Source organism: Plasmopara halstedii, assembly GCF_900000015.1.
Source record: "Plasmopara halstedii genome assembly, contig: Scaffold_323, whole genome shotgun sequence".
Lineage (NCBI taxonomy): Eukaryota > Oomycota > Peronosporomycetes > Peronosporales > Peronosporaceae > Plasmopara > Plasmopara halstedii.
The window spans coordinates 2621377-2638009 of NW_020187244.1; the positions used below are offsets into that span (position 1 = coordinate 2621377).

The 16633-nt window shown below is 47.6% G+C and overlaps 2 protein-coding genes across 2 annotated transcripts; one reads left to right on the top strand and one right to left on the bottom strand.

The window, feature by feature from the left end:
* Positions 1-650: 650 nt before the first annotated feature.
* Positions 651-3112, top strand: PHALS_09002 (ubiquitin carboxyl-terminal; the record flags this gene model as incomplete). Its single annotated transcript, XM_024724452.1, has 2 exons — positions 651-692; positions 785-3112. The coding sequence occupies 2 exons, from the start codon at positions 651-653 to the stop codon at positions 3110-3112; spliced, it is 2370 nt and encodes a 789-aa protein (XP_024575328.1).
* A 53-nt stretch (positions 3113-3165) lies between these two features.
* PHALS_09003 (integrator complex) lies at positions 3166-7788 on the bottom strand (the record flags this gene model as incomplete). Its single annotated transcript, XM_024724453.1, has 10 exons — positions 3166-3774; positions 3829-5043; positions 5120-5268; positions 5331-5411; positions 5495-5687; positions 5757-6044; positions 6107-6450; positions 6515-6620; positions 6674-7684; positions 7780-7788. The coding sequence occupies 10 exons, from the start codon at positions 7786-7788 to the stop codon at positions 3166-3168; spliced, it is 4005 nt and encodes a 1334-aa protein (XP_024575329.1).
* Positions 7789-16633: the final 8845 nt, after the last annotated feature.

Here is a 16633-nt window from a genome sequence, read left to right on the forward strand (position 1 = left end):
GTGAGCACTCAAAATCTCGTCTCTGTTGCGCCACGACTTTCGAAATGTGGCAGCATCAACACTCCACCCTTTCTCGCGAAAGTGAGGCGCCGCGCGACTCGGCACGCCACCACCTTGCTCGACGATCCACTTGATCGCCTCCTGCCACTTTCCGAGCTCAATCGCTTGACGCATGGTCGATTTCAAAATAACGGCCCAATGCTAAGGCGTTTACAGCGGCCTTTTATATGAAGAGGTCTTTTAATCGAAGCGGTCTCTTACTTCTAGAACATTGTCGAAAATTCGATGGGGGCTTGTTATAGTAGAAGGTCTTCTATTCGAAAAAACCGTTAATATCTGTAATTTATAAATAGCAAAGCGAAGTAACGTGTTGGTTACACAATGATAGAGAAACAACTAAACCTAAAGTTGTCAAACCAACTATTATGTTATCCCCGTCTAAACTGATCAAGTGTAACCACAAGACTAGCTTTTATTCGCAATAATCCACAAGAAAATTAAAGGAGGCTGCATTTATTTCGCTTAAGATATCTTCATTTAATGAAATCTATATCAAATATTACACATAATCATGTCAGAAGCGATTCTTCATCTGCAATCTGCGGCTTCGCGCGTGCGCATCGCGAAGGCCTCAGACCGTGTATATCGTGATGAGTGCGTCCTCTCGTTTGATTCAGCCCTCTCTCCCTCAGGTCTCTACACAAATCTCTCTACTTTTCTCTCCTACGGAGCCCCGTATCTCATCTATGATCGAAGCGATGCTCCTTATGTTTACTTGCACCAGCTGCACAAGCGCAAACCTCGATTTTCTTCTTCAAATGATGTAGAAGCTCCCACAAAGCTTGCTATTGGTGGACCTGATGGCTTTTCCGCGTTAGGGAACGATAACTACGAGCTTGAAAAGTCATTTAATATCGTTATACTGAGTTCTGACCGCCAGGAGCTCGCTCGAGTCTCTTTAGACTCTCCCAATCTCCCTTTGTCGCTTGAAGAAGCAGCTGAAGCGGTTCTTAACCATGCAGGTAATGCCGTTACTGAAGAGGTGGCTTCTTGGCAAGAAGAACTCGCGTTCACCAAGTACGCAGATGATCTGGTGCAAGTCCCCAATCCACCACACATTGCATCAAATCCGACGGCATGGAAATGCCAAGCTCCCGATTGTGACAAGCAAGAAAATTTGTGGCTTAATCTATCGGATGGCTACATTGGTTGTGGTCGTCGAAACTGGGATGGGTCGGGAGGATGTGGAGCAGCTTCAAAACATTTTAGTGAAACGGGAGGCAAGTTTCCATTATCTGTGAAACTCGGTACAATCACAGCTGAAGGAGGAGACGTGTATAGCTACGCACCAGATGAAGACGATATGGTGAGAAATCCTCTGCTAACCAAACATTTGGAACACTTTGGCATCAATATTAACAACTTGAAAAAAACCGACAAATCGATGAATGAGCTACAAGTGGGACTCAATTTATCGTATGAATTTGATGCCGTGACTGAAGCTGGCAAGAAATTAGTGCCGGTATCGGGGGCAGGGAGCATAGGTTTTAAAAATCTCGGGAATAGCTGCTACATGAATTCGGTCCTGCAGCTTTTGCTAGCTCTACCTGAGGTACAGGAACGTTACTTTAAGGAATCTGAAAAAATCTTTTCGACGGTAAACGCAATGCCCGTCGATGACTTCGCTGCACAATTCTCGAAGCTCGCGTGTGCAGTGTTGACAGATCGATATACAAAGAAATTTCTATCGCCAACAGATGGAAAGCAGGTGGAAGAAGATACCTTGCATAATGTGGATTTGCGACCAAGTACATTTCGCAGTCTTGTTGGGAAGGGGCATCCCGATTTCTCGACTGGAGAACAACAAGATGCGATCGAGTATCTTCAGTTTTTGCTTGAGTTCATGACACGTGCAGAGCGTATAAGTGCGAATCGTCTCGGATCGCTTTTTAAGGAAGATACTGCCACGGGTGCAGAGTTTCCAACAGCGAATCTATTTAAGTTTAAGCTGGAAGACCGCGTGCAGTGTATGGATTCCAACAAGGTGAAGTATATCTTACGTGATGACATGGTTCTCCAGTTACAGATTCCTTTGGAGGCGGCGACAAATGCAACTCAAGTAAGTGCCTACCAAGTTCTCGAGCAAAAGCGACAGCGTCTTGGCGATACTGAAAATGTGGGAAAGATCGAAGTCATAGAACGGGTCGTGCCGAACGTGCCATTTGCAGCGTGTCTTGAAAGGACGTTTGCACCGGAAGTGATTGAAGATTATTTGTTTCCTGCAACAAGTAGAAAAGGACAAGCACAAAAAACTGTTCGTGTTCACTCGTTTCCTCGATACTTGCTCGTGCAAATGCGACGCTACTACGTAGCGGAAAATTGGACACCAAAGAAGATGGAGGTTGAAGTTAAAGTACCCGAGACATTTTCTTTGGCTCACTTTGTGTCCAAGGGACTACTTGATGGTGAAGAACTTATGCCTGAGAGTGAAACAACCAAAAGTGCTGTTGTGAGTACCGCGGACGAAGTTCTTGTGTCTCAACTGGTGTCCATGGGTTTTTCTGAGAATGGCTGCAAGCGTGCTGCAATTGCAACCGGCAATTCAAACGTTGAAGCTGCGATGGAGTGGATTTTTAATCATATGGAAGACTCAGATTTTAATGATCCGCCTGGGTTGGCTGATGCTTTAACTAAAGCAGAAGATGGCGTTGTCGACGTGACACTTGTGTCTAATTTGATGGCCATGGGTTTTGCTGAGTCGCATGTCAAATGTGCACTTGAACAAACCGACAACAATCCCGACCGCGCTGCAGAGTGGTTGTTTAGCCGCATGGACGATCTAGATGGTGCCGTGGCTCAGTGTGAGAGCCAATCTGCTGGACCTATAGTATCTGAGGATGCAGTCAAGCGACTGGATACTGAAACACCTGAGAACTACTCACTTGTAGGTTTTATCAGCCACATAGGCAAGACAACCAATTCTGGACACTATGTCTGTCACATAAAGAAGAATGGTCGCTGGCTTCTATTCAATGATGACAAAGTAGCCCTTTCGGAGACACCGCCCCTAGGTGCTGGGTACCTCTACCTTTTCCGTCGCATAGACACTTAGCTGTCAATATCGGATAGAAACTCCTTAATCACATTTAAAATCTTCGTAGCTTATCACATTAAAGAAGTGAGAGCTGCCTCGTCGACGATTTCTTCAAATTCTTCGCCGTACTCGCACACATTTTCTTCAGTTGCTATCTTGTTTTCAAGAGGTTTCACTAGACGCATGGCTATTGTTTTGCTCTTCATGTTCTTTCCTCGAATTCTTTTTTTTTTCGCATGCACCAGCTTGCCAGACTTCTTCGAGCCAGCCAAACGCTTACGTCGTTTCATCGAAGTCGGTATGATGTTCAGAGATGATAACTTGTTGACATTGTCATCTCGGCTTTCATGAGATTTTTTAACAGTTTGACGAGAATTTGAACGCATGTTTTTTTCGTAACGTTTTGAAGTTGTTGGAGGTTGCAGTTCTAATTCACGAAATGTTGTAGGCGCCATGGCAAGTTGTTGACGCTTTTTCAGCCGCTGACGAGCACAAAATTTGAGATGCAATCTTTGATGCCTCTCTTCTCGCACCATTGCAAGTCGTTCTCGCTCTTCTTGTCGCTGATGATGTGTCAACTGACGAATTTTTCCCTCTCTCGACCGTCTGCGTAGAACTTTATGCTGAAGACGTACAAGTTTTTCTTCTCGCTCCATCAGCCTCCGTTCATTAGCTTCATGCTGCATTGAACAAGAGTGAGAGAGAGCAAATCAAGAGTTTTCGAGCAGGATTACCTCAACAAAACTTTGTAGTTTCAAGTAGTGAGCTTGTCGGCGTTTTTCAGCGTTTCGTCGAGTGGTTAGTTTTTGTTTAAGGTCTTCTTTCTGACGAATTCGTTCCTCTTCATCAAATCTACTGGCGTTTTGGTCCACTCGTTCAAAACTTGCAACACTACTCGACGGTAATACAACGGGACTTAATCGAACCGAGCTCGGTTTCTGTTGCGGTCGCTTTTTAGGTGTCCAGCTCTGATTCAAAAGCTGAAAGTCGTCTCCAAGAAAGTCTTTATTACCTGCGGTGACTTGATCCAGCACCATCAAACGCTTAAGTACTGGTATCATGGGTAGCCGTTGATTAAAGCTGGCACCTGCTGGCAGCCAGTACGACCGTTTTGGTTGCCATCCAATTCTAGTTGATAATCTTGCACGAGTTGACATTGCATAGGTTTTAAGCTTCACAACATTTTCGATCGAGCAGGTAGATGCTCGTACTTGTGGACAACCTGGCACTCGCAAATCTGTTTCTGAGCTCAAAGTAAACAATTTACTTGATCGACTACTTAATTTGGCACCCTTCTGGTTATTGACTTGCTCATTTGTATACCTTCTCCTGGCTAAAAAGCCACGTACATGAGCTTGCAGAATCGAAATTGCATTATCATCAACTGCTCGGAGCCACCGCAAACGATGTCGCACGAGAAATCCACGCATAGCAGCTTGAATTCGACAAATCAAATAAAGAACGTCGAGGTAAATTAGTCGCGTCAAGAAAGCTCGCGTGTTACATTGAATTATGACTGCAGCTTGAAATTGCAGTTTTGCTTCCGTCAGCTTTTTGCGCCGAGCTTGAACGTGACTTCGAGCAGCAGCCATGCGGACAATACTCTGAATGCTACATACTGCCCAATGTCGGAGTTTCAATTCTCTCGCTCGAACGATTCGAGCTGTAAATCGTCGAATCAACCTTGCAATAATCTTGGCCGAGCGGTTTTGAATGTTCAATTCGCGCTCCAAACGTAGTGCGCAACACAAACGTCGAGCAAGAAATCCCCGCGATACAGTCTGAATAACCTCAGCAGCTTCTTGCTTCTGTTGGTCCAAGCGTCTCAAATGGCGTCGATAAGCACCTTGAAGCTTCGATGCGGCAAAGACAAGTCGATTTCGAAGACGATTGGCTTCACGAAGTTGTTGGCGATGTAGATTTTGAGTCATCTCAGCGATTCTCTTCATCTGTTTAAGAAAAGTAAATAATATACGGACGTAAGAGCTTTCAAGACAAAGGAATCACATATTCCTTTTCTCTCACCTCATTGTCAATCTTTTGCTGTTGTTTCTCAATCGCATCTGCTTGTCGTACTAGCTTACGCTCTGCTCGCTCTTTTGCTGCAGAAGCTGCTGTCAACGTGGTATCGCGAAAATTATTATGATGGCGCTTGGTGAACTTGTTTGAAATACCTACCAAAGCACCATACGTCAACCTTTAAAAAAGGAGTTTACCCAGCGGACATTGTAAGTACCAGCATGAAACAATGGCGGGACAATGTTTAGGCTCAAACCATCCTCGACACGCTCCATTTTCCACAGCTCTCGACACAAATCTGCCAAAAATAACACGATGACCGTCAAACGTGCATCATCTATTTTGCGAATCGAAACATTGAAATTTTATATTATGTTTAACCCTGGGTGACCACTACCAGTTGAGCTAAAATGAACGATGTCAACAAAGCTCGAGCATCCTCTTTTTCCGTCTCAATTAGAGTCTTGCCAGTCTCTTTCCACAAGGTAATGCGGGCATCTAGAGACGGAATACTCATAAAGACGTCTGCATCTCCTTGGCCCTGTGAGATGTAGACTTGAGCTCGCGGATCGTGCTTGATTGTAAAAGCGGTAGTCAGCATAATTATCTTATATCACCAGCAGCATCAAAGCAGAACACCCACCGTTTTCACTTGCTTTTCAAGCGTTTCTTCGCTCACTTGGCCCATGAGAAAACTGCTTGGTTCCTTGTAGACTATGTTTCGGAGTGATCTGGTCATATCTTCTTCGGTGATTAAAGACGCTTTGCGCTTTCCACTGCTCTTGAGTTTTGAGGCGTCGTTGTTGTCAAGAGGAAAAGGAGTATCACACGACGGTTCTAGCATAAAGGTACCTCGTCTGACTCGAAGCACGCCACTGATGCATGCTGCAGCTTTCCCATTTACCTCGGTAATTGTGGCTTGTGCTGCAAGCTACACGAGTACTGTGTCAAGCACTACTACAGACACTGAAATATATATAGCGAAATGAATACCTTCGGGTCAAGTTTACCATCAAAATACTTGGACGGCTTCTCGATTATAATGGGCTCAAACTGCTTTATTGGAAAGGTTTGCAGCTCAATCTTGGATTTCGCGGTTGTAAGCTCATGAAGCGGAAGAATACGTGCAAAGTGCGACGATGTCTCCGCTCCATCACCTGCAGTACCAGTTTGTGCGATCGTAAATTCATATGGAACGATCAGATTGTGGGGACAGCAACGCGCAATAAACTGATTGGCATCTCCACAACTTAATCGCGGATCAATTGGGCATGCAATTTTTTCAATTGGAAGATCCTGAAAATTGGCAAAGGCTTTAGTCGCATCGACAGATGGGTCTACGAATGAAAAGAAGCGGCTTGAATAATACGAGCATGAATTCTGTCTTAAAGTGAAGCATACCAGTCAGGAGGACTGCATTTCGACTTTCATTTCCCAGCATATTAATTAAATGTGGAGCATGACCAAATTTGAGCGATGGGTGGCCCACGAAGAGGATGCTACCATTCTACATCAATATTAGAAAATCAAATGAAATTCTTAAACACGAGCTGCTCGTACCTGAAAGGTAGCCGCCGTGACAGCTGACACGTTAGATACAGCATGAAACAGGTTTTTTTTTCTTAGAGACTCGTGCAGAAAGGCATCTTCACCAGCATACAATTTCTCAATCTTTTTTTCACACAGCCACTCCGCTCCAAGCTGAGTTAATTCCATGACACGGGTCGCGAAATCCGAGATAAAGTACATTGGAACGTTCTGCTTGCTCTGGACACATGCAGCATACACTGCCTCGATGAGATCAAACATGATGCCACAAGGCGCTATTGGTAGTAAACACACGCCTCCACGCTCCAGGACTTTGTTTATTTCACTTAATACTCGCTCGACCATTCTTTCCGTATTGCTATGAGGGTCCCGATCTGGCTTTAAATTTGACAACAATAACGTCTCACAATCCACAAGCGGCAACAAATCTAATTCTTTTGGATGACGATTGTAGTCTCCTGACGCTCCAGCAACGTATGCCAACCGGTCGTTCGGTCCTTCGACCAGCCAAGTACTTGCTCCCAAAGTAAATCCTGAACTCAATGCTGTAACTTGCACGCCATACCCCAGTTTTACGACCTCTCCGTACTCCACACAGTTGACTTTCTCGCAACACCTCTTGATCTCTTCCAACGAATACATTGGAAGTTCCGTTACATCCGTCACTCCTACATAAGTGAAGTTTGCAAAGTTATTTCCATGCGTCAAAGCTGCTAATTCTTCCAGAAACACACGCCCAAAGTCAAGAGTGAGCTGCGTAGCGTAAATTTGGCCCGTGAAGCCAAAAAATTCTGTTAGTATTGGCAGCGCCAGTAGAGTCTGATGGTTTGATATCAGCACCACGTCCAGAGAACTTGGGTCCACAGAATTAAGCTTTGGAAGATCTAGACGGTAGACAGAACTTCCATCTTGTTGGACAATTTTCTGCAGCGACTGTAACTTGACACCGCAGTCGAGGAGCATTTCCAAGCCGCCTAAGCTCAAAAAGTGGCAAAGTCCATCGTTTGAGCCACCAAGTTGGATCTAAGAACAGTCGTTACGAATGAATCAAAATGGTGTTCAAATTTACGACATGTAGAGCTGCTTGATGAGCGTATAAGTAGAGTTTGGTATCGTACCACTTTCATTCCACAAAGCGAAATGCTTCACAAAAAAGTTGGGGAAGCTACAAGAAATTTTCGTTTAAGTACGAATAAAGATATACTTGGATCTCCAAGAAGCTCACTTATCGAATTTATCTGTTCGTAGTTCTGTTTACTGTCTGTTTGTGTCATTGTTGTGTTGCTTTTGTTCGTTTACTTCCAAATATAGCGTCGCACGCCCATGACTCTTATTCTCAGTGAGGCAAAATCACTTGTTTATTACGAAGTACAGCCAGGTTGGTATCTGCAAGTCAGACTTACTCTACGGCTCTATTTTATTTAGACCGCAACTCATCAAGACGGTGACGGTGTCAAAGGCAAGAAAGGTTTAATAATCTATTTGGCAACGGGTAAACAGTGGTATGTACTGTGTTATTCAACGCAGCAACATGAGTAGGGGCAACTCGCCCCAGCACCGCGGTCTCTCGCGCAAGCGCATATCCTCCACAACGCGATTCGAGTATACCTAATCTGATCACAAATTGTCAATGGATAACATGTCCAATTTAGCAGAGTATATTGAGCGAATTTGCGTGAACTTTTTTCAAAACGCGTATATTTCTGAGTAGAAAGCTGAGCTTTACAGCAAAAATGTCGCTTTATCGAAGTCTTATCCCGGGACTTGCTGTATTACAGCACAGACCAACATGACACCCAGTGTGTAGTAGTGACGCATGATGAGGGTTTAAGTACAAATAACTGCTTGAGGAACATGATTGGCAACCTCGATTTAGAAAAGACACGACTCGGGAAGCTACGTACTGGTGGCTCAGTAGGGTAAGCACATATTTGCGCATGTGTGACGCGTGTCGGCGTTGCAAACCCTCGCTGCATAAAGAGGCAGCGTTGACCAGTCTGCTGGTTTCGACAGAGTGATAGCTGACCGTCTATAACGGGGTTTCACGTACCCTTGTAGTAAAGGGTGGGTCACACAAGATGGTGTGACCGTACAAAGGTGTGGGTCACACAAGATGGTGTGACCGTACAAAGGTGTGGGTCATACAAGGTGGTGTGGCTACACCGTAACAAGAAGTCACTACGTGGCGGGACTGCCAGTAGTTATGCATATTCAAAAGTTTTTACTATTTAACTAGGAGAGCCTAGATATTTAGATATTGGCGGCTTTGCCGCAAACAAAACAGATTAATGTGATTTTTAATTTTGAGCGGAAGAGTACATCTGCCTTGGGGTAAGGTTTTGGGTTCTCTTGGAGGTAGCGGGTTGCGATCCGCTACACTCGTACTGGTTCTCGTATAGAACGTAAGGTCGGTGACCTTAGTAAGCTTCCTCTAAGCAAACAGCTACGACAGCCCCGCTGCACTTGGTAGCACTCGCAGTCAATCTACACCTGAGTCGCTACGACTGATCCTCCGTGTGGATAAAGAAGTTCTCCTATTTGCCCACGGCATACAGGACGGGCTTAAGAAGCTATTGTCCCTGCTTGGCCCTGAGGGTGTGCAACACCTTGCTTCGCAAGCACCCAAATCGATAAGCGCGCGCTTATAGACGTTTTCGAGCTAGGAAAATGCTCTGCTAGAGCACCTAGAGCAGAAGATGTCGGCAACTACTGCGTCCACGACGCCACCGTCGATAAGTATGACTCCACCCGACCCAGGCCACTCATGGTGAGTGTTAAGACCTTCCATGGTAAGGTTGGGTGGAATTTCCTGCTCTGGGTAAGAGAGGCCGAGATGGCTACCGCATCCACCATGCTCCAGAACGTCAACAGCGCGTGGCTAGCTATCTTCAAGAGCGTGATAATGGGTACTGACGTGCGGTACTTCGATGAAAGCGGCGTTCCTCTTCTGGTCGGAGCTGAAACTGCAGCTTTTGCGAGTGTTCTCGCCGCTTCACCAGGCATACCGAGTGCACTCTCGTTTCCTTGCCGCCCGACAGAGCAAGAAATAGTTGGTGGACTTCTTCCAAGAGTTGCGAACTCTCGTTACCGTATTGAAAGCCGATTCATTCTTCAAGGCGGTCACAGCGACCGTCTTTATGGAGGGCCTCCGCGCTGGCGTGACCAGAATGGAAGCCTTCCGTGTGCATCCGTATTCCTTTGAAGAAGCGGTGAATGTGGCATTAAATACCGAATTCAACTTAAAGCTGACACAACTTGGTTGGAATGCACACTCTAACAGTTTGTCGGGTGGATCACAGCTATGTTAAGACAGAGGAGGCAGACCTCCAAGCTGCCGGGCAGCGTTCGAACACCCGACGGTGTTCTGTCTGTGGCGACACCCGTCACCTTCAAACTGGTTCCCCCTGCTAAAACGGCATCAAGGTTCATCGAGCGGATGCAACGCTTTTCACCAGTCTTCTGGTTTGTCGTGGGATAATGAGAACACTCAGTAGGCGCGGAGACCGCTACTGGGGAAAAGCTGATTCTGTTGAGCCTCAAAGAGGTAGAGGGCAGCAAGGTCCAGCCCCAAGGAGCTACGTGCTCTTGAGACCGGAACGTGTATGCAAGCCCAGCTTGTTGGTTGTGAAAGCGACCGTGAAGGGATTTGAAATTATATGGAAGACCCTTATCGACTTCGGGGTATCGGGCAATTATGCTCGACGCTCCACGATACAAGAAAGTCTGCTGAGTGCTGAGGCATTGAAAGCGCGGTCGAGTGATACCGTCACTGTCCGCTTAGCGATGGTGACATGTGTCACGATGTTGAGGGTCCATTAGGACTTCGGTGTCTTGTAACAAGATCAGCAATCATATGATATTTAGCAATAAAGTCTAATGCTTGTGAATGCAAAAATCCTGGTGACTTTATTTTACATCTATAAGATTTATTTGTTTCATTTGATATTACATACACACCGTATTCCCCTTAAGGAGCTTCAATTACTGTATGAGGTTTACCACTATTTACACTAATATCTTCAGAATAATATTTAAAATGATCAATTAATGATTCCATTGAATTTTTGATTTGAATTCTATTTGAAATAGTAATTTTTATCATCTAATCTTCTGCTTGTGGAGCTTTAGTTAGTCATCAAACCACCTCTGCTAAGAATAGAAGCGCTATTGGTGCGGGCTCTGGACCGGGACGGTCAACGTGCTAGAGATTGGAGTATCCGAATTGTCGAAGATCGAAGGTGTATTGACAGGAGACCCAAACGTGGCTCGCGGACTGAACGTGGAGTGGCACGTAACCCACTGAGTGCTGCTCAAGTTTCGAAGCAGTCGTGGTATAGTTGGCCTAGGGACGAGGCATCGAGGGCGAGTCCCCATGAAGTGCGCTAAACACTGCCCACGTTTCGAAGCAGTTGCTACATGCCAAGAGTGGCATGGGCGCACGAGGTCTGAGGCATCTGCGGTAAGGCCTTTCTGATGTGCGTGGGGTGGCACGTTATCCACTGGATAACGATTGTTGAATTAGCAGCTCTTCGTCGGATGTTAATAACACCAAGGCTCCGATGGAGTAGGGGATAGGAACAATGGACGACGCTAAGTGCGTGTTCCCACTGATCCCGTTGAGACATAGCACCTCTGTGAAGGGTCAACGGCGACGCCGAATATTATCTACAGGACGTAGGGGTCGATCCTGACCCAGGGCGTTTCTATCGTAGACAATACCGCACAGCTATACACCCTCGTCAACGGTATGGTGGGAGAGGGAGGCGGCGACGTCACCCTTGCGGCTATACCTGCGGTAAATGCTCTTTTTCAGCCGAACGAGATGTCCTTCGAAGATTCGGCAGTGCCTTGAAAGCAGGCGACTTAGCCAAGTGGTCATTATACGACCGGACGAGGAGATCAACTCGTCGTCGCTCCTGGATGGAGCTGTCCAGGAGGGTGCTGAATGCACAAAGTGGATGTTCGATCCTAAAGAATCCCTCGGATCCATACTATCCTTTGAAAGGAATCTCAAGACGTCGTCTCCAAAGCCCGCCGTCGGTACTATCTCTGGACCGAGAAGTGAATCATGAGATCGACCTGGTTCCGGGAACCATATACTGCGTAACACGCCAATGGCCTCTGCCCAAGGAGTAGTGTGACGCCATTGACGCTTTCTTCTGTGCAAAGTATGAGGCAAGAATAGTGCATGAGAGCAAGTCTCTCCATTCGAGACACACGTTTTGTGTCCGAAAGTCGAACGGCAAGTGGCTGATCGCTCATGCTTACAATAAACTTACCGCCACCACCATTCCGGCGCAGACGCCGATTCCTATGAAGGATGTTCTCCAGAATAACATGGTTGGCTGAACGAAGTACAATGCACTCGACTTTGTCGATGTGCATTACCAATTGCTCATGAGAGCGAGTGACTGTCCGCTGACTGCGGTGAGTACTCCGAGCGGCATGGTATAGGAAGAGCTCATGATGTCCCAAGGACTGTCAATTGCACCAGCAACATTTAATCGTCTTGAGGCGCAGTTGTTCAGGCCCCACTGGGCGTATGCACAGACATACTTCGACGACATCTTCGCCCACAACCGTGCGGGTCACGGGAGGACAGACGAGGCATAACACAATGTCCATTTGAGAGCGGTACTCGAGCACACGCGCACGAATATGCTGTATGCTAATGCAGACAACAGTATATTCAGCGCTGAAGAAATCCCTTTTATAGAGTGCTTCATTGGGAAGGGTGACCTTGTTTTGAGCGAATCCCGCAGAAGGACTTGCGTAAGTGGCTTGGTCTCGCCAACTACTTGTACAACTACAGCGAGAGTTATACGGAAACGACACGGCCGTTGTCGAGTCTCCTTCAGAAGGATACGAAATGGTGTTGAGACACCGAGCATGTGTAGGCTTTTGACGGGGTCAAAGACAGCTTTTATTATGCACCAATACTGGCATTGACAGGCTACGATCGTCCTTATAGTGTCGTCTGTGACGGTTCAGACTTTGCCATCGGCTGTGCACTGTTGCAAGCAGTCGCCGAGGGCTGAGATCGGGTGATCGCGCTCGAATCTCGCCTGCTTATGGCTGCTGAGAAGAAGTACCCAGTCCTCGACAAAGAATGTCTTGCGATGAAGTATGCACTTGTCAAGTTCAGGGCCCACCTCCTCGGCAAAAGCCGCTTGTGATCTACACAGGTCATGCGTCATTAAGCACTGCGACTCAGTCGCCTCGCCTCTCGCATAGGATGACCAGGTGGCTCTCCTTTTTCGCGAATACAACTTTGGGGTGATGTATAAGCCAGGAAAGCAGAATGCTCTGGCTGATGCGTTGTCACGCAGACCGGATTATGAGCTTGCTCATGTCACGACGGTGACGTCGTGAGCGACGGACTTGATCCGCGCTTCATATGCGGGTGATGGTACATGTGTAGCGCTGCTACTGGCTCTTGGTGGCAAGAAGGCTGAAAAATCGGACAAGAAGTTGTCGGCGCGATTGCGCGCACGGCTGCACCGATATTCGTTCATAAACAGTTTGCTTTATTATAGCACCGATTCGACGGATACGCCACGGATTGTGGTTCTTCGCGATGAGAATATAAAATACGGCATCCTCTATGAGGCCCACGACACCGCACGCAATGGTCATCTCGGTTGTGAAAAGACGTATAGCTTTTGGAGTTGCCACTACTGGTGGCCTAAGCTGTACAAATGGACGAGCACATATGTGCGCACGTGTGGACGTGTGAAAGAGTGAAATTCTCTCCGAATGCGGCGGCGCCATCGATCAGCGTACTGGTACCCTCCGGTGTTGGTAGTCCGTGAGTATGGACTTTGTGTTTGGCCTGCCGAAGGACCTGGCGGCAACACGGGAGTGGTGGTCTTTGTGAACCGTTTGAGCAAGATAGCTTATCCTGCGGCAGAGCCGGTCACCATCGATGGTCTGGGTACACCAACACTGTTTGTGGATCTTGTCTTTCGACAACATGGATTCCCGGAGTCAATTGTCTCAGACAGAGACCCAGGATTCACTGGGAAGTTTTGGTTTACAATCGTCAGGGTTCTGGGCACCAAGCCGGATATATCAATAGCGAACCATCCACAGACAGATGTTGAAACCATGCGCGTAAATTGCCTCGTCGTGTGCGTCCTTTGCAGCGTCTGCGCTGAGACACTGAAGCACCATGCTGCACTCAGAGAGTTTGCTCTGAACAATGCAGTGTTTTCATCTACCGGCTAAAAGGCGTTCTATGTGAACCGGCTTATTAATCCTCGCGTCCCGTTGACGCCGCCGCTACTGACTCAGGGCTTGGTGGGAGAGGGGTAGCCGGACGGCTAGCTGATGTCAGCCCCCTCATCGTGCGTACAGAAGTTGGAGACTTCCTGTTCGCTGGACTGATAATCTTACGACACGTTCGTGATGCTATGGCGACGAGACATGCAGAAGAAATTTGTAGGCGGAAAAGGAAGCAGAAATGTTGATAACATTGAGGTCGGAAACTTGGTTTTATTAAGAGCTAGAATCCTTACTGCACATGTAGTTTATGCTGTCTTTAAGACGAAGCTCCGTCCACGATATATTGGTCCTGTAGAGGTCATTGCTAAGCGATGCCTGGCGTATACGCTGAACCTTCTGAGAAGAATGCGCACCCACCCAGTGTTCTATGTGGGTTTTCTTAAACCGTACCGGGATCCGGCGCAAGTAAAGGCGGAAGCGTCGGCGCAGGGGCGGCGCTCATATGTTCTCGTCTACCCAAAAGCTGGTCCAGCAACTGGTTTTGAGCACGGAATGCAACGATCTCCATTTCCAACGGCGCCAAGCGCTCCACTTTTGCATGAAGCGGCGCATTCGTCTGATCAACGGCTAGGAGCCGCTCCGACAGAGCGCGATAGTTCTAAACGTGAGGCAGTCAGTGCACTGTTTGGAATCGCATGCACGGCGTGCTGTGGCTCCGTTCGGAGCAAGGCCTATTCCATGGCCGTTTCCAGCCCCCTCAACTAGAGGGATGTAATTAGCGGTCGTCTTGGAATTCAAAGGCACATCGGCGCCCGCTTCGGGCGCGTATGACGGTGCCTCGCATGTTTATTTTCACAGCTGGGAAGAGCGTTGATGCGAGCAAATTGCTTCTGGTTCTTCAAAAGCCTGTGACTCGATTCCAATGGGAACCAAGATAGACAAACATTTGTTAAAATGGTCTGCCTTTTCTGAAAAAAGGAATACAAGCAATTACTTTCCATCCTCGCCCAGCATACAGTCTGCAGCGGGGCTGCCGTAGCTTTGCGCTTGAGAAAGCGTCTTTGGGTCACCGATCTTCGTTCTATACAAGAACCAAGTACTAGTGCAGCAGATCGCAATCCGCTGCCTCCAAAGTTACTTAAAAGCCTTACCAAGGCACACGAACACTTCTGTTCAAAAATCGAAACTGAGTTTTATTTATATTTTTTTCCTAATGTTAAAAGCTTAGATTTTCCTATATATATATAGTAAAATCTATATACATCCATTACTACTGGCTACCTAGCCTCGTCCCGTATTCTTGTCTGGGTGTGTGATCATATTATGCACATCTCGTGTGACACGCACACACGCCCGTTATTAGGGTTCGTGTAACCCCGCTAAACCTTCCCCCATTAGAGCGTTTACAGTTCCAATCAATCATTGCCTCAACGAAGCTCGCGAGTCCGTTAAACACTGCAACTCCATTCGTCAGAACAAACAACTTCCGTGCTCATTGAGCCTTGTGTCGATGACACCAAAATCCCAGTTCTGACGGCGAGCATGGGCAGAGCCCAACTTTATCTTCCGCACTCGGTGCAACGTCGGACAGTGCGTCCGCAGCACCGACTGGTGTATATCCTAGGCTGGATGAGCAGAAACGTCGCACTCCGCGCACGCTTTCAGTGCCGAGTGGCCTCGTTGAGGATGTGGTCGACTATGAGTCTAACACTCCTTTTCCCGCATGGGATGACGAGTAAGGCGAGCTGCGCCAGCAGCGTGATACGAGCCCTGCTCGCGCCTTGCAGGCCCATATCCGTTCCCTGTCTTCTCGTCAACCGAGGAACGTGGTGTAATCACAAATGATCTCGACGGGGCTCAGAGGCAGCAGCTGGAAGCTGCTCATAAGGCGGCTCTGAAGCGCGCACAACCACGGTCGGTCATTAACTCTCGTCTGAAATATAGCGTTCGTCCAGCGGATCCCGCTGTGAAAGCAAAGGACGCGGTAACTCGATCGTTACGCGTCCACATCATCGGGTCCCCGGCCAAAACGGATGATGAACTCGGAAAGCTCTTCGAGCTCGTTTCTGCCACACGGAAAGCCCTTCGAGCTCGTTTCTTGATCCCACAAGAAAATCCGTTGGAAATTTATCGCACTCGTCTGAGTGCTTAACGAGGTGGCTCTCGAGTACCCGCAATGCGGACAATACCTGTAGTGCTTGTCTCTGGCGAAAGCGCTACAGATGATGGAGCGCTCTTTGAACGATGGGTGCAACGGCACCAAAACCTTCTCTCACTACATAACCTACAGTTGGGCCACAAGGAAGTGGACGTGCGTGTGGAGCGACAATTACGCTTTGAGTTTGGCAAACTCAAAGCACGCCGTCGACTTCCTTTGGACTGTCGCCCTGCGACATATGGACTCAAAAGCCCTAATGCTCCCGCGAGCTCTGTGTCTTCGACCGCGAGAGCTCAGGGTCACGGCTTGAGCTCAGGGTCACGGCTTGAGCTCAGGGTCACGGCTTGAGCTCAGCTCATGGCCCTACTACTTCCCTGGCTGTTGCTGAGAAGCGCGGGGCGTCCTGATCTTTCCATCAAAAGAGTCCACGCCGACTGGGCAATCTTGCCAAAGTGGCGCCTCAAACTCCCACGAGGGATATCCCCGACACTTCACAAGATATTGGGTCTGACCCTGGTGACGATGTCGTCGTACAAGACGTTCCACGTGATAGTGGACGTCACCGTTCTCATCGAGAAGAGTCGGTGGCG